Source organism: Xiphophorus maculatus, chromosome 5, assembly GCF_002775205.1.
Source record: "Xiphophorus maculatus strain JP 163 A chromosome 5, X_maculatus-5.0-male, whole genome shotgun sequence".
Lineage (NCBI taxonomy): Eukaryota > Metazoa > Chordata > Actinopteri > Cyprinodontiformes > Poeciliidae > Xiphophorus > Xiphophorus maculatus.
The window spans coordinates 24939121-24964410 of NC_036447.1; the positions used below are offsets into that span (position 1 = coordinate 24939121).

At 40.1% G+C, this 25290-nt stretch overlaps 3 protein-coding genes across 6 annotated transcripts; 2 read left to right on the top strand and 1 right to left on the bottom strand.

Moving 5' to 3' along the window:
• The first annotated feature begins 991 nt into the window (after positions 1-991).
• On the top strand, positions 992-16757 carry LOC102219189 (NLR family CARD domain-containing protein 3-like). Its single transcript, XM_023334531.1, has 11 exons — positions 992-1090; positions 2597-2944; positions 3718-4044; positions 4121-4222; positions 6182-6499; positions 9759-11535; positions 12106-12294; positions 13293-13466; positions 15314-15487; positions 16019-16171; positions 16628-16757. Exons 1-11 carry the CDS (start codon positions 1051-1053, stop codon positions 16635-16637), a joined length of 3612 nt encoding a protein of 1203 aa, XP_023190299.1. The 5' UTR covers positions 992-1050; the 3' UTR covers positions 16638-16757.
• Positions 16758-17543: 786 nt separating this feature from the next.
• LOC102217236 (ecto-ADP-ribosyltransferase 4-like) lies at positions 17544-21232 on the bottom strand. Of its 2 annotated transcripts, XM_023334534.1 has the most exons (3): positions 21161-21232; positions 20740-20872; positions 17544-20523 (listed from the first exon to the last, which is right to left on the bottom strand). In XM_023334534.1, exons 2-3 carry the CDS (start codon positions 20866-20868, stop codon positions 19684-19686), a joined length of 969 nt encoding a protein of 322 aa, XP_023190302.1. In that variant the 5' UTR covers positions 20869-20872; positions 21161-21232; the 3' UTR covers positions 17544-19683. The 2 variants fall into 2 exon arrangements, with proteins under 2 accessions (XP_023190302.1, XP_014331212.1); XM_014475726.2 differs by lacking the exon at positions 21161-21232 and having other exon boundaries at positions 20740-20885.
• Positions 20848-23952, top strand: LOC102216991 (ecto-ADP-ribosyltransferase 4-like). 3 transcript variants are annotated; one of them, XM_023334533.1, is made up of 3 exons: positions 20848-20917; positions 21840-21985; positions 22878-23952. In XM_023334533.1, the coding sequence occupies exons 2-3, from the start codon at positions 21842-21844 to the stop codon at positions 23757-23759; spliced, it is 1026 nt and encodes a 341-aa protein (XP_023190301.1). In that variant the 5' UTR covers positions 20848-20917; positions 21840-21841; the 3' UTR covers positions 23760-23952. The 3 variants fall into 3 exon arrangements, with proteins under 3 accessions (XP_023190301.1, XP_005817232.1, XP_023190300.1); XM_005817175.2 differs by lacking the exon at positions 20848-20917 and adding an exon at positions 21596-21682; XM_023334532.1 differs by lacking the exon at positions 20848-20917 and having other exon boundaries at positions 21633-21985.
• The last annotated feature ends 1338 nt before the right edge of the window (positions 23953-25290 follow it).

A 25290-nucleotide genomic window follows, 5' to 3' on the forward strand; every position in this document is an offset into this window, starting at 1 on the left:
TTTATTGTGTTACTGACTGCAGTGAAGTTTGTTTAAAGTTGAATGAGTTAAAATGGAATAAAAATGCGTGTGCCTCATATAAATAGTTTAATAGAACAATTTCACATGGACTTTTAGTCAATGGGGCACACGATATGGAAGTTATTGAAGAAAACATTATATTATTTAATATTAAAATTGTTTAAACTACTGAATATGACTTAAAATTTTAGTAGATGTAAAAGCATGAATTACCACATTTTTGTATCAGTTTTGTCACAGGGTAAGGCATTTATTAACATTGACAGGAGTGTTTGGTTCGGAAATTTGCTGACGGTCCCTAAGTGAACTTCTGAGAGCTTGAGGAGGGAGCTTGAGAACGTCTGGCCAAAATTAGTGTTTATAAATCAGATCAACCTTGAGCTAAACACCGCTTGCTCTACGGATATTGGAATGTCCAATATCCAACTTGAAACAAACTTCACTGCAGTCAGTAACACAATAAAAACACCGGGATAAAGTTTGTTTTGGTCTGTGGCCTGGAAAGATGGCACCGAGCGACCGCGCGAGACAGAAACGCCCCACAACAGAAAAAGGACAAGCAGGAAAAGAACTTGTTTCATCCATGAGGTTTGCTAAATGTTTCCCAGGCTGGACGGTGAATGTAACTCTGGATCTGATTCATTTGGATGACATGTATCACTTGTAACACTTGATCATTTTCAGCATTAAAGTCTGTTTTTATAAATAACCAAATCTCATTATTTCTCAAGGTGATTTACACTCAGGGGTTCTGGTCGGGTCCTGAAACTGGTAAACGGACATGGTGGAGCACAGAGAGAGAAATGATTGAACTCCATCAAAACTATGAGGAAACTGAAGCTCCCCGCCTTTCCTCAGAACTGATCTGGATCAGAACCAGTTCAGCAGCATCTGAATCAGCCAATCAGCAGTGGAGTTTCCTCCCCCTCTGTGTGTCTCTGCCGATTCCAGTAGAAACGGTGATCTGGTGTCAGAGGTGATCCACCGTTGGGATCTGATGGAAGCCTCTCTGTGTGTTCTGAGAGGAAGATGATGATGAAGATGATGATGATGATGATCCTCCTGCTCGGTAAGATCACCTTCCTCTCTCTGCTCCTCATCCTCTCCAGTCTCTCTGCAAGCTGCTGATCAGCCTCAGAGCTTCTTGGTTCTGGTCCATTCTTCTCTCTAACTGACCCCTGGTGACCTCACCTGGTTGTTGGTTCTGGATCAGAACCTCAGGTTCTGGTTCCAGGGACTCGTCTCTCACCAGTCTTCCCAGTAGATCTCACTGGTTTACCCTTCCATCCAACCAGTGGCTCCACTTTCCTGTTTCCTGTCTGGATTTAATTTCTCTGGTTCGGGTTCAGCAGCTGATCTGGTTCTGATGTTTTCTATCAGTTTCTATCAGGTTGTAGTTCTGTCAGCATCAGAACCACCGAGACCCATACAGACCAGTAATCTGGACATTAGCTCCCAGAAACATTAACCTCAGAAACCAGTGATGAATGTTTGCAGATGTTGAAGGTTCTGGTTTTCCTTCCTGTCTTCAGTTTTCCACATAAATGTTCATTTGAATCCAAGATGGCCGCCTGGGTGGTTGTAGTTTGTAGTTTATTTCTCCTGAATTCACCTCAGTCTCACAGGTTGGTGGTCATAATGTTCTGCTGATGATGCATGATGGTGGTCTGACCATAAATGGAGAATCAGGTTCTGGTGGGTCCGGTTCTTCCCTGGTTTACTGGTTTTATAAAAAACAAACCTAATCCATGGATGATATTCAGAATGTGATTATGAGTTTTTTGTATCACAAACAGCAATTCTTTAATCATTAGGAAAATTGCAACATATTTAGGCCAACATGTTCAACTAATCCTTGATCCTTTAACAAATATCTGGAATGTATTTATGACTGGCCAGAATTACATTTTTAGGTATCTGGTTTAAGGCTGTGTAATTGTGTATAAGCTCCTTTTGAGATGACCGCTCACAATGAGGTTCTATTGAAGTAATAAAAAAATATGTAGAATATACAAAAATTTCCAAATTGTTGTTTGATCAACAAAGACGCATCAGTTTCACAGCAGAAACTGACTGAAAGTTACTGGAAGGTTTAAATTCTGTAACTATAGAGAATCAGGACCAGAAATCCCAGAAAAATAAGTTTAGAAGAATTTTAGTTTTCTAAAAAAATCTCTGCCCCAACAATCACCGCACTCCCAAGATACTAAAACAAATATCTTTATCATCAAATCAGTCCATGAGATAAAACACAACCTGAAAACTGACAGCAGGATTTCTGCAAATAACCACAAACAGCAGCAACTCTAAAAAAAAAAAAACACATTCATGATTTTTGACTTTCATCTGTTTCAATCTTTCAGTTTTTAAATTTTAACAGTTATTTTAATGCACTTTTATCAGTTTTATGACATATTGCTTAATGTGAGTTACATATTACATGAACAGAGATCATTGCTGCCCAAAAAAGAGTTCAGTATCACTGAGCTGTTTAGCAGACAGGCTGAAATCTTTTATCACTAGTGAATAACTGATCATTATTTCTACACACTAAACCCTCGTCTTGTTTCCTCAGTTTCCCAGCATGCTCTGGGTGGAGTGGTGGAGGTGAATGAGGGGGCGGAGCCTGTCCTGCTGCCCTGCATTTACTCTGATAATCCACTTAAAGATCCGTTACTCACCTGGACTCGCAGTGATCTCAGTCCTAACTCGGTCCACCTACGGAGAGAATTTGGTGACGATCTTAAAAACCAGAACCAGCGTTTCAGAAACCGGACCTCCATGAATCCTGACGCTCTGGACACTGGAAACTTCAGCCTGACTCTGAGGAAACCTCAGCAGTCTGATGGAGGAAACTACACCTGCAGCATCTCTAATGGAAGACAAGAACTGAACCTGAAACAGGTTCACCTGAAGGTCAAAGGTCAGATAAAGATAAAGCAGCACACCCTATTTTAAAGTTCTATTCTGTGAATGAATTTGTTGAAATAAGAAAATTAATAATTGTTCATAGTTCCTGTAACCATGGAGACAGTGACGTGTGGTGAAGTACATAGTTGGTGAGGCACTGACTTAATCCGATTTATATAGACATCATGTATGTTACTGTTTACATAAGGAAATTCTGCGCATGCATACAGTGCAGTAGTCAGCTGGAAGTCTCCATAACTAAACTCAGTCACTATTTTAGTCTTTCATTAACAGTAAAGCAGTCGGCTCTTTAATGACAGCAGCTTTATTGAAACACATTCATGTAAATATCAGATAAAAATAAAACATAAAATGAATTAGATAAATATTCAGCATCATTTTACGACTTCTTCAAAAGACTTTATATTAAGATTATAAAACATCATTTATCATAACCTTTTTCACTTTTTACGCTATTATTTATTTTCTGATGATCATTGGCCAGCTGTCTAAACTGAACATTTACAGGATGAATCTCCAGGAATAATTTGTGTTTCTCATCTTCAGCCTCCACAGAACAAACAGGTTTTGTAGATCTGCTGTGTATAGATCAAACCCCTCTGATGCATCAGAGGGGTTTGATCTATACACAGCAAAACGTTTCTGATTTTATGTTGATCATTAAAGAAATGATTTTTCTCCCTGCAGACAGAAACTGAATGATGACATCAAACCAGAAAATGATCCAAACTGTTTCTGCTCATTTTGTTCTTTATTTCCTCTCAGTCGATCAGCAGGAGGTCGAGATCACTGAGGGGTCAGATTCTGTCGTCCTGCCCTGCAGTACATCATCCCGCCTTCCGGAGGACACATCAGTGGAGTGGACCCGGTCAGAACCGGAATTTATGATGGTTCACTCAAGCAGCAGCCAAAGAAAGCAGGACGGTTTTTACCGCGACCGAACAGAGATGAACAAAGACTTCCTGAGGACCGGAGACGTCAGCCTGACCCTGAGGAATCCCAGAGACAGAGACGATGGACGCTACGTCTGCACCGTCTACAGAGACCAGGACGTCCTGAGACACACTGTCGTTCTGAAATATGTAAACAAAGGTCAGAGCATCAGGTCAGAGCTGCTGATGAAGGTCAAAGGTCACAGTGAAGTCAATCTTTCTCTGTTTTTCCACAGAACCCTTTCCATCCTGGGCCACAGCTGTGCTGGTTCTGCTGGTTCTGGTTCTCATCATCTCTGCAGGCTGTTTATATCATTTTAAAGATTATTTCCTGCCAGGTGAGTCTGAATGTTTCTGGCCCAGAATGCCGTTAGACATCATGTGACCTGTTCTGGGGGTCAGACGTTGACGGTTCATCTTGTCATCAGTTCAGATCTTTCTGTTCATTCATGTTCAGATCAAATGCAGCGTAGTTAGAAACATCATGAACAGAGCCAGAACCAGCAGCTGTCTCTCTGCTCTCTGGATCTTTACTGATCTGTGGTTCTTGGTGACTGTTGGACTCCAGACGACTGAACTACAATCTGAAAGCTGGACGTCCAGGAACCAGGAAGGAGGATCCACATGAGAGCAGATAGATCACCATGACAATCTGACCTCTAAACCTGCTCTGGAGCAGCGTTAGCTCTTATCAAATCACATGTTAATCCTCAGAATATTCAGCGACAGGTTTTATTTCTACATTGACCAGATTCAGTTTTGATGAAGAAAATATTTTTATTAACACTCAGAAAGTTTCATCAAACAGAAAATCGTAGCTTCTCTGCTGGTTAAATCTCATGGAAATAAATATTAGGTTGGAGTTTCCAATAAAATATCTCATTACTATCAGAACCAAGCAGCGCCACCAGCAGGATGGAAACACCAACAACTCCTGACTGAATTCATGTAGCTGCTCTAGTCCAGGTTATTAGAACAGAACATTTCAGCAGCGAGGCAGTTCAAAGGTCATAATAAAAACATCATACAGTCACCAGTTTTGAAACAAACATTTGGTCAAATCAAAATCGTCATTAAAGATGTTGATCAATGTTTCATTTATTGTTAATCAAAGCAATTCTGACCAGCTGGGTTTATAGATTTAAATACACTCAGTGTTTCAGCGGTTTCCAGTTTTCTGGAAGTTTGTTCCAGATTTATGGTGCATAGAAGCTGAATGCTGCTTCTCTGTGATTGGTTCTGGTTCTGGATGTAGAGCAGAACCAGAACCAGCAAGTTGATCCAACAGCTGCAGATCTTTAATCTGTTCAGTGATTTATAAACTACCAGCAGGATTTAATGCCTATTCCTCTCAGTGAAGGACTGTAGAACCGGGCGGTGCAGCAGTGGGTGGCGTAGAAGTGAGTGGTGTAGAACCGGGAGGTGTCTCTATCCTCCTGGTTTTAGTCAGAACTCCGGCAGCAGCGTTCTGGACCGTTGGTTTGTCAGTCAGACCTGTGAAGACAATGCTGAAGGAATCAAAGCCACTAAAAAGATACGCCTGGATGAGTTTTTCTGATCTGAGACTTTAGTCCTCTGGTCCTGGAAATGTTCTGCAGCTGGTAGAAGGCCCACTTTGGAACTGAAGAGTCAGGTCAGAGGTCAGTCTGATCTTTGGTTTCTAGCTGGATGAACTGAAGCTCTGGGTTCACTCTAGATCTATGACTCCAGATTATTCTTTATGGCCATTGTGAGATCCAATGTTTGGATGTTTTATTAGTTACTAATAAAATTAAATAAAGTAGAAGAGGGCAACTAAGCATAATAGAATTCACCAATTTAAAGCAAAACTCAGCTTCTTCTGGGCAAAATGAGCAAACAGAAAATGTCTGAAGTAATAAAATACACATATTATTCTTCTTAAACACAAATAGACTGTATCTTACCAGTCTGATGGTCATAAATACCACATAAACTAGCTACAAACACAACTTCAACCGATCTGCACTGATTCCTGAACATTATTTCACATCTGAACAAAACATTACTCACAAAGTGGCTTTGCCCCCTAGTGGCGAAGCTAGAAACTACAATTCAGTCCTGCCTTCAGAACAGGTACATCCCCCCAAACTGCCTTGGGGATGTAACACTGCTGTAGGATTTTTCTCTCTGACTTGAATGTCTCAGTTAGAAGGAAACATTTCCACCAGAAACACCTTCATGGTCTCTGACCTGATGAGTACACCCCGGTCCAGGAGGAACTCTGTTCGTCCGTCCGTTCGTCTGTCAGTCTCATTTTGTCCTCTGTTGTCTCTCAGCTGCACTGGAGGTGAATTCAGGGGTTAAGTCTGTCCTGCTGCCCTGCAAAACCAAAGTCTACCTACCTAGAGGCGCTAGAGTGGAGTGGAGGGACGGAGAGAACAAGATGGTCCATGTGTATCCGAACGGTTGTGATGATCCTGAAGAACAGAACCTGACCAGCAGCAACAGAACCAGGATGAATGACGACCTACTGAAGACTAAAGACCTCAGTCTGACTCTGGAACGTCCCTCAGTTGCAGACAGCGGGATCTACACCTGCAGAGTCAGGAAACGAGTCATCCTGATGATGAAACGGGTTCATCTCCAGGTCAAAGGTCAGTGGTATAAATGTTGGATTTATATGCATCAGTCGCTGTTGTGGATCAGCTGCAGATGAAGGGAACCATCAGTCTGTTATCAACAGCTGTTGATGTTCAGTTTCACCTCAAACAGCTGACTGTCTAGTGAGGTTACTACAGGTTCAGCTCATCAAGCTGCACTTTACCAAGATCTCTGCATGCTGCAGCACAGCATCATCCCTGGCCTCCATAGAGCGGATCTCTGCTGAATAAAGACCTCCAGACTCTGAGACGCCCTCCAGAAGCCCAGCAGTACTCTGGGACTCTCACCTCATGATGGAAACAACCCATAAACTTTAACCTTTTCACACACTATGAAGTTTCATGTATCAGCTTCCACTTCAACCATCTATATGGCCACAGTTCTAAACCAGTCTGTGACTGGAAATCTAGGTCAACCGCAACAAATAAGAAAAATGTTAAATCATCTCACTGTAATCAATAAAAGCAAAATAATTCCCATTATAATGAACCAAATGAGTAAATGAATATATAGTAAGAAAAGTTTCACTAAACACCAGATAAACAAAGATAATAATACAATAAGTATATTTAATATTAATTAAGACAGCATTAATATCACTCAAATTGTTAAAAGATGTGTAAAAGGCATATTCTAAAATGCAGTCCTGAAATAAAAAGATATAAAACCACAACAGGTAACAGTGTGTTTTTAGCACATACCTATAATCTACAGCAGTGTGGGACACACTCAGCCAGCGGGCATGACGTAGGCAGATCCTGTACACTGTCCTAGAAAGACGTTTTGGAGGGAAAATCTCAGAGAAACTTCATAAAAGCAAAAACATTTGACTCTAACCAAACCCAAACTCTTTAAATCAACTTAGTAACAGTTGACGTTACATTTTTATGCAACACAAAAGCAGTAAAAAGTATTTATATGTTATAAACATTACTGAGGGGGAGATAGCATTAGCACACATTTTACCAGCAGCTTCTGTTGGGCTGCTGCAGCTACGTCACTGAAACATGCCTTGTGCAACATCAGTGAAGGAGCTTTCCTTCTCGCCTCATAGCCACACATCACGCTGGTTTTATTTTATCATATTATTTTTCCGGTTACATGATCCATCAAACCATGTCAAATGCTTTGATTACTTAATCGGAGTTATTTCCCGCAGCTGTGTGGAGATCTGAAAAACTCGTTCCATAAAGCTCGGAAACCAAAACTGTTTTTGTGGCGGTCATTAAAAACGCATCAGATTGTTGCTATGGTAACCAAACAATCTAACTATGAAGATTGTTTGTTGAACTTTTTCAAAGTAAACATGCCAGCTTCTTAAAATCTTACATTTAAATGTTAAATAATTTAAAATCTTTGAATTTATGTATGCTGAAACCATTAAATCAAATTGAGGAGCATTGATAATCTCAATAAACAAATATTACATTTCTATATCTATGGTCTGTGTTAAATTTTTTAAATGTTACCATTTATGGGGCCCCTGAATGCCTGGGGGGTCTTATGGACTCAATTTGGATTTAACAGAAGTGCAAATAATTGATATTCATTTTAATAAATTTTTTTTCATTTGTTGTTTTTAAGACTCGATAGCTGTGGTTTTAAATAGCATTTCACTGGCGATGTTTTCCTGTAACATATAATTATTCAGTAATATTTTTACATTTCCTGTCAACTTAACATCTTTTAATATAAAAACACAGTGGAGCGCCTCGGCGCCCCAACCGCTGGGCTGAGCAAGATTTCTGGGGGAAACTCTGGAAATAAAATGACCTCAGCTACATACTCCCTGCTAAACTTCTCAAAACAGTAACAGGTCAGAAGTGACATACAAGGCAACATTAGTTAAACTCAGCTATGTTTTCCTAACAATCACTGTGCAACTAAGGGTTTCTATGTTTCAATAGAAAGTGACATTAAGGAGTTGGCCAGACTTTTAATGTTTTGTCTACACGTTCTCAAATTGATTGCCAAATAACTGTTACCTGAACACAAAAATCACTCTGCTCTTTGGTCAAAGCATCATGTACTGCTGATACTGCAGATACTTCACAGTCAGATAGAGACTGAGTCTCTAGTTCACTCAATGGGGCTGCATCCTGAAGGTTTTGGTGGTTGACAAAAGAAGATTACAGACTATACTACAGACTACAGACTTTGTAGGCTGACCAGGGCCGGCCCAAGCCTCAATGGGGCCCTAAGCGAAATTTGGTTTTGGGGCCCTTTGTTCCTGCTAACAATGTGGACAGGCTGCAATCAACAGTTAGAATATTAAATCATTCGCACACCTGCTATAAACTTATTGCATCTCTGATGGTGCTGTTTACATTATATCCTATGCATGTATAATATAAGATACATTTATCGGCCAGTTGATTTCTGAGTGCCAATTTCCTTAATTTTGGGGGATCGGTGATCGGCCGATACGTACTAGTGGAACCCATTTTATCCCCTGATCTTATTTTCGTCAGCAAAGGCTTAAAAATCAGCCTCTGTCCTCGTCTGCTCTACAGTCAGAGGTTTGACTGACAGACCGGCCCACCAGGTCAGGTCTGAATGTTTACAGTTAACAATATTCACCCCACTGTTGCCAAATCACTGACTTTCTTAATTCTTAATTTTCTATTAGCAGCTTCACAAATCTCTTTTATAAATATTACATTAAAACAAACCTTTATCTTGGCTTTTTTCTATTATTCCTCTTTTCTTTCTCCCTGAAGGATAAGTCCTTTTTTGAGACATTGTTTTGCCAACTTATCTTCTGACCGAAGCTTTGGACGTCTGGATGCTCTCTGCACATTGCACGGCAGCTCATGTTACCGACAAAGCGTGCGGTACCTACCGCGACCACCACGAGTCCCCAAGAGCATTTTTTTTTTCGTTTTGTCCATAAAATAATGATTTCTACATACATTGTCAAATATATTGTAAAAACAAATCACTTCATGATGAAATTGTGTGTTTTTGTTATTGTGATGACATAGAAATCGTTATTAAAAAAGAAATCAGCTCCACTGTGGGGGCCCCTTGGTGGCCCTGGGGCCTTTAGCGGCTGCTTAGTTTGCTTATGCCTTGGGCCGGCCCTGAGACTGATGTTGGAATAACTTTTATTGAATTTTCTCTAATTGTTGAATTATCTTTCCTTCATAGAAGTTTATGAAGAAGAACCAAACTGGCCACTTTATTAGTCCAGTTACGTGTTAGAATATTGCAAATTGTTTTTATTTTGTTTGTTTTTCTTTCTTTTTTCAGATATTGTTGGTCAGTATCAGCCTGACCTTAAAGAGTCTCTGAAGATGAAGTTCCAGAATCTCTCTGAAGGCGTCGCTGAACCTGGAAATCAAACCGTTCTGAACCAGATCTACACAGAGCTCCACATCACAGAGGGATTAACTAGAGAGGTCAACCAGGAACATGAGGTCAGACAAATTGAAACAGCATCCAGGAAACAAGAAACAATCAGACGAGAAGACATCTTTAAAGTCCCACCTGGAAGAGACCAACCAATCAGAACAGTGATGACCATGGGAGTGGCTGGCATTGGGAAAACACTGTTAACACAGAAGTTCACTCTGGACTGGGCTGAAGGCAAAACCAACCAGAACATTGATTTTATATTTCCATTCACTTTCAGAGAGCTGAATATGTTGAAAGAAGAAAAGTTCAGCTTATTAGGACTGATTCATAAATTCTTCACTAAAACCAAAGAAATCAGCAGCTTTGAAACTTTACAGGTTCTGTTCATCTTTGATGGTCTGGATGAGAGTCGACTTTGTCTGAATTTCAAGAACAATCTGATCCTGAATGATGTTACAGAGTCCAGCTCATTGGATGTTCTGCTGACAAACCTCATCAGGGGGACACTACTTCCCTCTGCTCTCCTGTGGATAACTACACGACCTTCAGCAGCCAATCAGATCCCTGCTGAGTTCACCGACATGGTAACAGAGGTCATAGGGTTCACCGACCCCCAGAAGGAGGAGTACTTCAGGAAGAGATTCATAAATGATGAAGAGAAGGCCAACAGGATCATCTCTCACATCCAGAAATCAAAAAGTCTCCACGTCATGTGTCACATCCCAGTTTTCTGCTGGATCACTGCTAATGTTATGGAGGATGTGATGAAGACCAGAGAGGGAGGAGAGCTGCCCAAGACCCTGACTGAGATGTACATAGACTTCCTGGAGGTTCACCTCAAAATCAAGGAGGACAAATATTTTGGAAAAGCTGAAGAAGATCCAGAGAACAGGAGGCTGATTGAGTCTCTAGGAAGACTGGCTTTTGATCAGCTTCTGAAGGGAAACCTGATCTTCTATGACAAAGAGCTTGAAAAGTGTGGCGTTGACATCAAAGATGCTGCGTTGTTCTCAGGAGTGTTCACTGAGATGTTTAAAAGAGAGAAAGGGACGTGTGACATCTCAGTCTACTCCTTTATTCATCTGAGCATCCAGGAGTTTCTGGCTGCAGTCTACATGCTCCACTGTTTCACCAGCAGGAAGTCAGAGGTGATCAAGACGTTCCTGGGAGAAGAATACAATGAAACATCTCTAGATGAGTTCATGAAGAAAGTCATGGAGAAATCCCTCAGCAGTAAAAATGGCCACCTGGACCTGTTTGTCTGCTTCCTTCATGGTCTCACTGTGGAGTCCAACCAGAGCCTCTTAGGAAGCCCGCTGGGTCAGACAGAGAACAGTCCAGAAACCATCCAGAGAATCATCACCAACCTGAAGGAGATGAACACTAATAGAATCTCTCCTGACCAGTATATAATGTCAACTGATAGAATGTCTCCTGAAAGAAGCATCAACATCTTCTACTGTCTGGTGGAGATGAAAGACGTCTCATTTTATCAGGAGATCCAACGGCTGCTGGATTCAGGGAAGAAGCTCTCAGTGACTGACTGTTCAGCTCTGGCTTTCATGCTGCAGATGTCAGAGGTTCTGGATGAGTTGGACCTGGAGAAGTACAACACATCAGAAGCAGGACGACGGAGACTGCTTCCAGCTGTGAGGAACTGCAGAAAGGCTCAGTGAGTCCAGATGTTTTCATTGTGTGAATGCTGATTCAGAACTATTGTCCTCCTGTTTCTTCTTCTTCTTTTCTCATTCTGCTGGCATTCATTTTACTATGTGTCAGGCTGTGTGCAGCCACTCAGCTGGAAACGGATCATATAAAGTCTTTAGAGCAGATGTTTACCACTGGTTTCCTTGGAGGTAGATGTTTTTGGTAACTACCTCATATATATCAACCCCTCTTCCAGTGTTGGCCCATTGTAATATCATCTGTATTAAAAGCAAATATGCACGACCTCATGTTGTGTTTAGTCTGAAAGAATAAGTGTGAAATTGAGCTTTAAGAGTTTGGACCTAAACCAGTCAAAGAAAAGGACTGCTGTAATGTTTTTTAATTTAATTGGATTAATATGTTGAGAAGTTTCATCCAGTATACCAGAACCTGGACTTTAATCAGGAACTGCACAGATTCTCTGTGGGGTCAAACTCAGTAAATTGAAGATCAGATGATGACATCACTGTTATCATACAGTATTTAGTCCAGATTGATTTCATTAGAACTGACTTTATTTCTTCTCTAATCACAGACTTGGTGAATTTTCACTCCAAAACGATGATGTTAAAGTTGTGGCCTCAGCTCTGAAGTCCAACCCAGATCTGACTGAACTGGAAATAAGTCAGATCTACATACTGGGAGATGAAACCTTTGGAGACTCTGATATGAAACCTCTGATTAAGATCCTGGAGACTTCAGTCAGTAAAGTGAAGAATCTGGGGTTTGTTTTCTCTATTTATTCAATAAAATCATTCATTGATTCTTCAATCATTAGCTTAATTAATAAGTTAATTTAATATATTTTCTTTTTTTAAAATCTGTTTAAATGTCAGAATAAAATCTCAAAAACATTTGACCTTATAAAGGAATTATTTTCTTATTTCTGACTTTGAAATTATTTAACTTTGTTTTTCAGTTTTTCTGATTTTAAAATGTTTTTGACTGATGAACAAAAATGAGTAAAATAATTCAAATGATGTAAATTAATGATGGAGATGTTTCAGTTTGGTTTGGTAAAGATTCAGATTGTTTTATTTCTTATTTCTGATTCTCATCTTTACATCCAGAATGAAATGTTTTTCCTCCAGAGTCGAGCCACAAACACTGACAGGTTCAAATCATCATTAATGACCAAATCTAAGAAATGACTGATTGTAGAAAAGCAAATCTAGATGAAATGAATGAACATCAGGTTTGCAGCAGCAGCAGGTTCCTCAGCCTTGTCCTGAAGCTGTGGTTCTGTTGGGCCGGGTCAGAGAGGAACCGTCCTCTTCAGTCTGACAGCTGTCGGTCGGTTGGAGCCTTGTCTGTGATGATGCTTCATCAGGTCACGTCTCCTTAGGAAATAATGGCCTCCATTGGCTTTCAGCAGCTTTAATAAGAGCCCAAGGCCATTAATGAAGAAACTGAGTGGTTCTGATCCAGTTACCAAGTCGGGTCTCCAGCTGGTTATCAGGAACGAGCAGAAATAGCTCAACTCATCCAGGCTGCCGCTCATAGAAAACTTTGAGTTTCTTTTTTTGATCAAATGTTCTGGTTCTGCTGGTTTGGTCTCTTTAAACCAGTTTGACTGGATCAGATGTTAGAATCAGTTCATCATGTTTCTTTTACATTCAGGGAAATTAATATTCTACATTATTATTATTATTTATTTGTTCATCTTTCGGTTTTAACCTGCATCCTGTTGGCTTCAGCTCACATCTTTTATTCTTTATTCAGATTGAGGGACTGCAGTTTGTCAAAGATCAGCTGGACTTCTCTGTACTCAGCTCTGAAGTCCAACCCGACTCATCTGACAGAACTGGAGCTGAGCAAAACCAACCTGGAAGGTTCTGGAATGAAGGAGCTCTGTGGTTTTCTACAGACTGAAGGCTGCAGACTGAAGACATTGGCGTATGTAATTATATAATTGTTGATATTTCTGTGAATAATTAGATATAATTGATCATAAATGAAAGTTTAAATCTTCTGTTCTAATAAATATTTTCTGAGTTTGTTCTTGGACTTGAATCCAGAGTTTAATTTAGTCCCTCTGTGTAACTGAGTTGGACCTGCTGATCTGAGGTCAGAACAGGACAGCATTCGGACCCCCAGTGTGTAGAAATCCCCCTCATGTATAGCAGGTCAAAGGTCAAGATGCAAAAAGAGAGAGAATGAAATCTCCCTTTATTGAAGTTGCACAAATCCCACACTTAGTTTTAAATATTCTGCTATTTGTTCATAATCATCCAGTCCAGGTTTAAAGAGTCTAGGTGTTTTCATTTTAACTAGAGTAGATTAAAGATGCTGATAGTAATGAAACATTGGGTGGAATCGCCCTTTATCCATTTCCTGAATCAGAAGCTGCAATCAGAAACCAACTTCAGCTTTGTCTGAAAAATTCCAGATAACTGAGTTTTTCTCTGAGCTCAACAGGCTGCAGGTTCTTCAGGACATGAGTATTCTGCTCCCAGACATCAGAACCAGCAAACACTGCAGCACATGAATCTGAAGCAGGTGTGCTAGGAGAGGTTCTCCACATGCTCAGACTAAAGGTTCACAGTCTGACAGAGATGGACAGAGAAAGTAGACTAACTCTGGATGAAATGGTTCCTAGAAACAGGGAAGCTTTCTGGGGACTTGGCTGCCTGCTCATATGGAGCTGCAGCACATGAAGGAGTTTTATGCTGGCAAAACAAAATGGAAGCAAGTGATGAGTTTCCATTTTAGTGTCAATTCCACTAATGGAGCAAACTCCAAGTCAGTCATCCTCCAAACCACTGAGAGCAGCTTCCAGAGGAAAATCTGAGTTTGTTCTGACAGTCAGACTCTATCAGGTTGACCACAGTCTTCTGGCAGAGTTCCAGGACATTAAGGAGACATAAATAATATAAAGATAATTAATTAACAGTCCTGCGGTAAATACTGACTTTGTGAAGGTTATGGTGTTAAAGTCATTTTGTTCAAACATCTTGATTCAGCTCTTATTTTGTAGGACAGGAAATGAGATCTTACCTTTGTAATGCTTTGTATGCAACAGGGTTCAGCGGTTCACTGAAATCATTCTCGTGTGGTTTACCTGGAAAATAGATATAAAAATGACTCATCTGCACCTTCCTGTTTTTCCTTTATGATAATGTTCCCATTTATGCAGCCGTCTCTGCTGAAGGATTCAGAACTTGAACTAAATGACCCACATCAATCTCACACAGAAAAGGCTAAATATTTTCTAGTTGATAGTTCGGTAACTGAATCAGCACAAAATGAGAAAATGATCAACTTTCAGAATGTGAGCTGTAATGGATATTGTAAAACGCTGAATTAGACAGATTGAAATAAACCTGTTTACATCTGTCATACATAGCAATGAGCTGCAGTTAAAATACAACCAGCAAGAAAACCTAATTAATAGATTAATTAACAAAAACTGGAGACATAAAATATCTCTGTTGATAAATGATGGTACAGAGCAGTCAGCCTGTAAGGAAACATGGAGAGAGAAAAAAAAACATCCGACTGAGTTTAAGATCCTGAGAAACTTTTAGAAAAACTTTGAGTTTCTTTTTTGATCAAATGTTCTGATTCTGCTGGTTTGGTCTCTTTAAACCAGTTTGACTGGATCAGATGTTAGAATCAGTTCATCATGTTTCTTTTACATTCAGGGAAATTAATATTCTACATTTTTATTATTTATTTGTTTATATTTCAGTTTTAACCTGCATCCTGTTGGCTTCAGCTCACATCTTTCATTCTTTATTCAGATTGGATGACTGCAGTTTGTCAGAGACCAGCTGGACTTCTCTGTTCTCAGCTCTGAAGTCCAACCCGACTCATCTGACAGAACTGGACCTGTACAGAACCAACCTGGAAGGTTCTGGAATGAAGGAGCTCTGTGGTTTTCTACAGACTGAAGGCTGCAAACTGGAGACATTGATGTATGTAATTATATAATTGTTGATATTTCTGTGAATAATTAGATATAACTGATCATAAATGAAAGTTTAAATCTTCTGTTCTAATAAATATTTTCTGAGTTTGTTCTTGGACTTGAATCCAGAGTTTAATTTAGTCCCTCTGTGTAACTGAGTTGGACCTGCTGATCTGAGGTCAGAACAGGACAGCATTCGGACCCCCAGTGTGTAGAAATCCCCCTCATGTGAAGCAGGTCAAAGGTCATTCAACCCAGTCTAGAAAAGTGAATTCCAGCTCCTGGAATCCAACAGGAACAAATCTATAATCAATGATTGATGCTTCAACACTTTGATCAGAACCTGAAATGATTTTACTGACTAAAATCCTCCAACACAACATGACCCAGTATCAGGTTCTGGTTCTGAAGTCAGCAGGTCTTTATTGAAGCAGCAGCTTGTTGGCATTAATATTCATGAGAATCTTTAACTGGTTCTGTTGGACTGGTTAACCTGCGTCCTGTTGGCTTCAGCTCACATCTTTTATTCTTTATTCAGATTGAACTGGTGCAGGTTGTCAAAGATCAGCTGTGATTATTTGGCCTCAGCTCTGAAGTCCAACAGCCTCCAGCTGACAGAACTGAACCTGAGAGGAAACAACCTGAAGGAGTCAGATGTTCAACAGCTGAAAGAGCTTGTAAAGACTGTATGGTAAGTAAATGTTTGTAAAGAGTCCAGCTGCTGTCAGCATATTGAACTAAACCCAGTTAGCCTCACAGCAACGCTCCAGTGTTCCCAGTAAAGCTGCAGCTTCTCAGTGGGAGGAGAATGGTTCAGGCTTCCTGGTTGGACACAGAGACAGCAATCAGCCAATCAGAGGAGCAGCAGCTTGCTGTGTTCCCGTGTTGGTGTGAAGATGAGTGTTGTTGCTGTGTCCATGTCTCCAGGAAGTCCAGCTGGACTCCAGCGTCCAGCCATCCAACATGTTTAGAGACAGTGGTCCTCATTCAACAGGAAACAACCGATCAGGTTCATCTTGATCACAGCTCTGAGATCAGTCTGACTGCAGCCTGGAAACCATCTACTGGATGTGCTGCGTCACTGACTGCTGCTGGAGAGAGGCTGGAAACACTCACTGATCTGCTCTCTCCTTCCTTCTCTCTGCAGGTGGGACTGATCTCTGTAAAGTAGAGAATGGTCTCTGTGTCCTGCTGATCCTCAGAGGTTGAAGCTGCAGCAGTTTGAGTCTAAAGAGACTGACTGGATCATGATGATGACCTCTGACCTCTGCAGACTTTCCTCCTGTTTATTTTCTCATGTCTGTCATTTAGTGTCTGAAATTGTTTGTCTCTTTGGATCAATAAAGATCCAATTCCAACTGGACTCCATTTAGAGGCTTCATTGAGTTTTGATCTGAACTGGATTCAACTGGAAAGTTGATCTTTTTTCTCTCCGATTCATTTTCATCCTGGAACCAGAAATGGTCTGAGAATGGAAACATGGGAATCATTTTCAGTTCAGGTTTGAAGCCATGAAAGACACTTCAAACCTATTTTCTCTGCTGCTTCTTCCTTCTGTTGACGTGAAAATGTTCCTCAAAGCACAAAATGACCTGAGCTTTTTAAACTTCTTAAGGCAGAAGTTTATTTTGGGTCAGGGGTCAGATTTAGGACTAAGGTGTGAATTGAGTTTTGGTTAGGGTTAGGTATGTAATGGTTAGGATAAGGGTAAGGTTTAAGCTGTAGAAATGAATGGATGTCAAAGGAAAGTCCCCGCAAAGATAGCTGCGCAAACAGGCGTGTGTGTCTGTGTGTGTGTTTATATATATATATATATATATATATATATATATATATATATATATATATATATATATGGCCATTATTTTAGACTGTAGCAGGAAGCCGGAGCCCCCGGAAAAAAACCTGCAAATGTCTTTTCTATATTTTATTTATGAAATGTAATTACAAAATGTATTTCTGACATTTTGTAATTAAATGTCAGAAATACATTTAATTATTTCTGAGCCTTTATTCTGAAATAAAGGCTCTAGTGGCCTTTATTTAATAGTAGTAGACAGGAAAGTGGGTTATGAGAGAGGGGATTCAAACCCAGGACTTTGTTGCTGCAAGGCAACAGTGCTCCCAACTGAGCCACTGTCCAACCGTTTTATTCACAAAATGAATGTTTTACTCACATCTAAGGAGAATTTAGAGGCCAATTAACCAAACAGTCATGATTTTAGACTGTGGCAGGAAGCCGGAGCGCCCGGAGAGAAACCTGCAAACAGGAAACCTGTCTAATCTTTTTACCCTTTGATCCCAGAAGATTTTGTGTCTCTTGTCATGAATGTTTTAGTAACTGAACTCATCAACACATGTTGTGTCCCAGTTACTGAAACTTCTCCAGCCTCAAAATGATCGGTTATTTTTTCATCAGGGATATTTTTCTCAACCAAATTAGAAATTTCTAGCTCCTCTCCAAAAATACCTTAATCGCTTTCGAGAGGAGGGGCTGGAGGAACCGTCGCATTGGATCCGTTTGCCCGGTCTTTGTCTTCTTCCTTTCCTTCTCATACAGGTAAATGAAGCCCCTTCTGAACATGTCTTCACTGCAGCGGCTGTCTGCAGTGAAGACATGTTCAACAGCCTTCAGTATTTGCTGTTAGAGAAAGACTGATCTAAAGCAAGTAATGGTCAACCTCACATTACTTATTGGGCCTGTTCTAGTTATTACTTCTAATGAAGGCTGCATATTTTACACGGTTTGTACCATTTTAATCTCTACTAGAGCCTATGTATTAAATATTTCTACATAATATAGTCACAATATGTTGTAAGCAATATTTCTACACTTGAATTACTCGTCTGCTCTTTAGTTTGTTTGACACAGTGCAGTGTTAAAGTGAACAACACGGCTGAAAATGTAAAAGATTTTGCAATTTTGGCTCTAAATCGAATCCAGCTATAACACTTTTCCCACTATGTGTGCTGTAAAGTGTTTTGTTGTTGACTTACAATTTAGAAACCACTAGCTGCGTTCTTGTTAGCTGTGCAGGAGGCTCCACTTACTATGCTTTTGGGTCTGATTTAGGGTCGAAGATGTACGGTTGTCTAACTGCGCACCTGGTGGCAGCCATTTTGGCGCGAGTGTTAACGTTGAGTTGGGGGCGTGGCCAGCAGCAGCTTATTTGGATTTAAAGTGACAGAGACCCTAAAACAGGCCAATTTTGTGCTTAAAATGTGATGAACATATTTTGTATGCTTATATTCTCATTTAACAGGAGTTGGTATTGATTCAGATTAATTTTTAAATTAGAGAAAAAAGTGTGACCAATACAGAGTATTAGCGTCATACTAAGAAAAAAATAAGCCATATTATCAGAAAAAAGTCATATTATGACTTTATTCTTATACTACTTTATTCTTTATTATTTCAACTTCTTGTGTGACTTTATTGTCATAATTTTATTTTTTTTAGTGTCGTAGATCAGAAATCTTTAACACTGTACAAAAAGTTTGAATAAATCAACCCAGAACTAAAAATATGAGGCTTTACTTCTTCCTCAGAGTGTGAGGAAAATCCTCTAAATGTTTTCTATGTAATGAAACCAAGTTAAAGTTGTGTGTAATCAATAAAAGTTTATTATAGTAAATAAAGGTTTTTCTGCTGCATTTATTTCAGCTGCTGGGAGACATCGTGTTGGAGATCAAAGGTCACGGTGAAAAACCCCTGAGGAGATCTACAAGGCGGTCAGGAGCAGCGACGCCATCAACATGGTGGTGCAGAGAGGAAACGAGTTCTTTGAACTCCAAGTGACACCTGAATGCATCGAGTGACGATGCACACTGGTAGCCAAACATTTGCCAGGGAGGAAACTGTGAAACTTGATGTATTAATTAATGTGAATACTTTTGTTCATATAGAGTGAAAGTTGAAGTGTGGACATATTTTAGCAGCTTTACTGTTAATTTCCCAAACAGATGTCAAATTTTAAAAATGGGCCACGTTCCACGTAGGAACAGAAATAACTCCCAAAATGATCAGGGTGCATTTAGATTGGTTAATAAAATTAATGACATGGCAGTTAAACTGTGAGCTGGGGGTGACGGTAAGGGAAATGCTGCATCACTTGACTTACAAAAAGAAATAATAACATGAGGTAAACATTGTTTCTAGTTTCTCTTTTTATTTATATGTAACGGTATTGTGTACTAGCAACATTACAGGCTGTAATGGGATTGGATAGTGCTGTGCGAATTTGAAACTCTGCCAGCTGATCTGATTCTACGATAAAGCTTCACAATAACACAGAGCAGTAAAAGCGACAGAAGGACAAAATAAATTATGGTGAAAATGAGCCAAAATCCCTCCACAGGTAATGCAGATATGGACTGCAACTGGTTGCGCTCTTTGTCATAAACACAGTTCAAATTACTTGTGAGTTTATAAGTGATTTCACATGAACTGGTTTGTTTCTGGATGTCAGTGACTGTAAAAACTTCATACGGAGGAATCACCACTTGATTATTCCCTTTAAGGACGGAGTATTTAGTTATGTTTGCTCCAAAGCAAGAGTATATCTCAAAACATGAAACATTTCCATTAAAATCCCACTCATCAGAGCCTAAAATGAAGGTGCTGAACCGAACCTGGCCAGTGGAGATGTTGAGCTCCAAAACGGTTTCGGTTCTGTAGTTTGTACTCAAACACATCACCTGATTTTGTTTTAAAATTAGAATCGCCTCACTTAGAGAGGAATAAAGGGAGATGGGTTCGAAAGCGGCCCTTTGCTTCGGAGTTCTTTCTGCAGGTTCAGAGTTCTTGTTCCCCTGTTTCAGCACCACATCAGTGAACATGTATAAAGCCAGAGAATGGCTTTTCTCCATGTACTTTTCTGCTGGTTCTTTCAGGTTTTGCTCTGCTTTGCTCCAGGCTTTGCTGAAATTTGCACTGCAGGTGTGCCATTTCTGTTCCATGGCCTCATCATTCAGAACCTCGACTTCGGTTCTGCAGCCAGCAAACTTGTCGTCATCGAGGTCAGAGGTCAGATGTCGAGAACTCTTAAAAAGCACAGGAGAAAAATGCTTCGAGAGTGCTCACACATGTGGAGAACTGTTGCACATTTTCATTTTAAAAATGGTCAAAAACAATCAGACAAAGGCTTGTGTGATAGCTTAAAAACACACGTCAGGCTCTTGAATTTTAAATTCCACGTCGGTCATTTGATATTTATGATAATTTGCAGTTTAAAGTATGATTGGGTAACTGTGACTTACCTCTCCAACAGTGTCCCTCCAACTGAGACACATATATATGACAAAAGCTACAAGCAGTCCTTCTAAAAACAACAAAGAAGCAGTCACACATGCAGACACCTTCTGTTGCCTTTTCAGAGATGGCATCATTCATCTGGGGGAAGAAAGAAAACACACCATGTAACTCAACATAATCAGAGTAAGTTGAGACGGCACCCCGAAATCTAAAATCTTTTGGCATAACTTGACCTACTTCCAAGTAATGTACATGATTTAAGAAAATCTGGTAAAATGGGGAATTAGTGACCTATTTTGCAAAGCTCCAACCCTGCCATGGATTTCATGAATCTATCAAAGATTTTTCCAAATATTCAAACTAACCACAGGCAGCTCACATACAGAGGAGGGTGAAATAAATGGGAAAATAAGTTTGATAACTTACCACATGCTGTTCACCGCTGTGATGAAGGCTACATGTAAATGTTGCGTGTTTCTGTGTTTTCTGAGCTTGAATGACTCACCTTTGTTTGCGTTAGCCAGAGCTGGTAGCTAAACCGGATTCGCCAGTTTTACCACCTGGAGGATCTTCCTCTAGCCGTGCAAACACAGGCAGAAAGTGGAGTGTATATTACATATAAATGCATACAAATGATGATTATAAAAAAAAAAATCTACATGGCGCAGCATAGCAAACTGCAAACTAAAGCCAGAAGTTTCAAAAAATGAGTAAGATGAAAGGTGAACTTGATCAGTTGTTTCTTATCTAGCAATAACTTCTGTGCAAACACAGCATGCAAACTCTTGGTTATTTTGCGCACCGGTTTAATGAAGGTGTGGGCTGAGTAGTTGCACCTGTAAATCCTGTCCTGCAGCAATGTCTAGGTGGAGATAAAAAACCATTTCCTGTCCTAGCCTCTGTCTTTTTTTGTGCTCCATGGATTATGAAGCCAGTTGCAGTAAAAAGGTAAGCCTAAATGTTTTCATTTTGTTGCTAAAGGTGGATTACAAGATTTTAAAAAGCCCTGTGTTTTCCCTTGACAACAGTAAATTGCCGATCTTCAAAAACATTCAAGTTTTTTTTAAAAAGTCAACAACATTCCTTGGTCATTTCTTTAAACCAGATATGACATTTTGGTGGGAATCAACGCGTGGGATTAAACTCTTGAGAAACCTGGTTTCTCTTTGCGGACTGTTGCTGCTCCTGGTCCTGGTCCTGTTGTATAATGGCCCGTTTCTAATCCTGTGGTGGCACCAGAGGTCTGCCGAGGTGAGATTATTTTGTTTTCCTTAAATAAACCAAAAGCTAAGAAGCAGTTTACTACAGTTCCTTGCAAAAGTATTTAGACACATCAAACCTTTTCACATTTTATCATGTCACAATTACAAATTTCCTTATATTTTATTTGGGTTTTAATGTGCCAAGACAAAGAAAGCATCATTAATTGGATGAAATTAGAGTAAAACTTTTCGGGCGGGGGAGCAGCATTACATTATGGATATGTTTTTTTATTATAAAATATGGTGACTAAACTCAGTGAGATTGGAAGGATACCAGCTATGAGTTGTGGATGTTTAATGTTGGTGTCCTGACTCAAGTCTTTCGCAGCCTGCAACAGGTTTTCTTCCACTACTGTCTGTTCTGCCCCATGCAAGTTACACTAACAGTTTAGAGCTCCCTCTGGTGGTTGTGTTTTTTTTTTTTACATATTTGTTTAAACTCTCCATGTTGTGACTAGTTGGCTCATGTATTCTAGTGGCGGAGAAACAACTTCCTGTTACCTCCGTCTTTGGTGGTCATGCTAACTAGCTTTAGCATTCATGGTGACCTCTGTTGTGGTGTAGCAAATATTATTTCACATATTATCTGATACCACACTGTCACGACATAGTGATAGTTTTAACAGATATGTAAAAACATATTTTTTTTTGCCATGTCACCCCTGAAGAAAAGAATTATGATACAAGCAGTATGATGCTAGCAGTATGATGCTAGTAGTACTTGTTATGACTCTGTTCTTGTAATTTGATTTTTTATTGTCTTAGTGTTGCCTTAATACTCATATTTTCCACAGTAGAAAAATTCCAGGCAATTGAAGAATACAATTATTTTTAATTATTTCCTGAAAGTGTTTCACATGATCAACCATCTCTCATTCCAGAATGCTGCAGTCTTACCCCTGGATATGGCTCCAGATTCCATTGACGACATGTATGATGGCTGTCGTTCTAAATCCATGTCTCTCATCAACCTGTATGGTGTGTTTGAGTGGCAAGTCAACATGAACTTTAGCTACGCCTGGGCTGTAGTCGAGAGAAATGCCAAGAAACCTCTGCACAAGCACCTGCAAGACGATCACGCCACGTCCTTGTACATTTTCACAAAACTGGCCAACATCCGAAAGGATTTCAACACGGCCGTGAAAACGGGAAAACACAAGTACAGCACGGACGGCTTCATGTTTCATTTTCTGTATTTCTACTTGACCGATGCCATTCAAGCCCTGAATCCGAACCACTCAGAGTGCCGAACCGTTTACCTCAGAACTTGGAAACGGTTCGAGCGGGATATCGTCAACACAAACGTCCGCTTTGGGGGATTCACCTGGGCAATCTCAAGCAAGCAGTCATCTAAGGTCAAAGGCAACGTCTCCTGTTTTGAGATCCAAACGTGTTTCGGTGCTGACATCACGCATTACTCCAGCGTAAACCAGAGGGGACAGGTGCTCATTCCAACCTATGAGGTTTTCCGGGTCACGGACGTTGTTACGGGCGACCCGTGGTGCGGCGTGGTCTACAAGCTTCAGAGCACCAAGAAACCAAAAGCAGACCAAAACTGCAAACTGAGTCAGGAGCTGACAAAATCCCTTTTGGGTGGAGGATTTTTAAACTGGGGTGGAGGCAACACTGTGACCATGTCAGCATGCGCTGCGCTGCTAATGATAAACTCTTTCATTCTCGTGAAACGCAAACAGAAAAGCTACGTGGCTGTTGTGTTGGGTGCTGTGATCGTCCTGATGGTTTTCATGTTATTGCTTATTTAACTGCAGTCTTAATTTATATTATAAACACTTGTAGGACATTCAAATATTCCAAAAGACATTTTCTTTAAAAGTATTTTCCAAAATAATTAACTACAAAATGGTGATTATTTGTCCTAAATGAATATCTTTGTTCTGCATCTGTACATTGGTAATTTTGTGAATTCACCTGACCAAATAAAATAAAGCAAAGTCCTAGTTGTACTAAGTTTGTAAGCCAAATTAAAAGAGCCATAACACAGATGAAAAATGGTAACTTCAAGTCCAAAATGTCTTTAAATGATTAATTTTTGTTTAATTCTAGGGTTGATTTTAACTTCTAGTTGGTGGTTGAGCTGTTTCTTTGCACAGAATCTTTATTAAGTTTTAGTTTATCAATTTGTGGTTTTGAATGTCTGAGCTCCACAGGAAGTGGTCTGCAGGGGTCTTATGAGAAGCAGGAAGTGGGATGTTGACTACAAACTCTTGTTGCTCTGCAGAAATACTGTTAACACACAGAAATAATCTATTTATGTGTGTGAGGCCATTCATGACAATAGAATAATAGTGGTGTGAATAAATGCATGGTCTTGAATATAGTGTCATGTATGTATTGTCATGTCATATATCGTATTGCCACAGCAAAGGTAAACAAAGGTAAAATAACCCGAACAGATGATCATCTCAAAACCACTCCTACCTTTTTACACTCTCTCTCTCTCTTTGTAGTTTAAGCACACCTGTTACCGTGGCAACCGCCTGCGCTCCTAAAGACGAGCAAAGATTACGTTAAAAACATAACATTCAGTCCGTTACGATATCAAGTTTCCAGGCTTCATATTTATTTCTCGATTATTAATCAGCGCTTCCCTGAACACAGCGATGGTTGATTGACTAGCTGTACTTGGTGCTAACGTGGCTAACACGAGTAACAGTTTAGTCCAAAGCCTTTTCTGCTAAAATAAAATCTTTAGTGTTTGTCAGATACAGACACATTGCAAATTGATCTGTTTAGCTAACGTAAGACTGTGTAGCAGACAGGCTTCAAGGTGTAGAAGTTGTATCAGTTCCGCCATTTTGCTGTAGTTAGCTAACGGGAAGCTAACGGTGTTTGTGAGACGGCCTCACACGTGACCACGTAGAATGGGCATCAGCCAATGAGAAGCGGCCCCTGCGGTAAGGTCCGTGGGGACGTTTGCGTGTTGCGGCGGAAAATTACCTCGTCAAAATGCATCAAAACAATGAATCTAATATGGCATTTAAAAAACAAACACTTGACGGAGTTTGGCTACATCGAGGCTCAGAGGAGGAACTAAAGGACATCCGGAGCGGCTAGACAGCAGGTAAAGCAGGACACAACTACCAACACTCACCTGGATTAGCATCACGGTCAGAAAGCTAAACAAATAAACCGACAAAATAATTTAAGTTTTCGAGGTAGCGGTGAAAGACGCTGGTTCTGCTCTCGCTGTTGGACCGCCGCTATTCGCTACTGGTAGTAATATTTCACAGACGGAGCGCCGCGGCTCAACCTCAACCAAGCAGTGAACAGCTG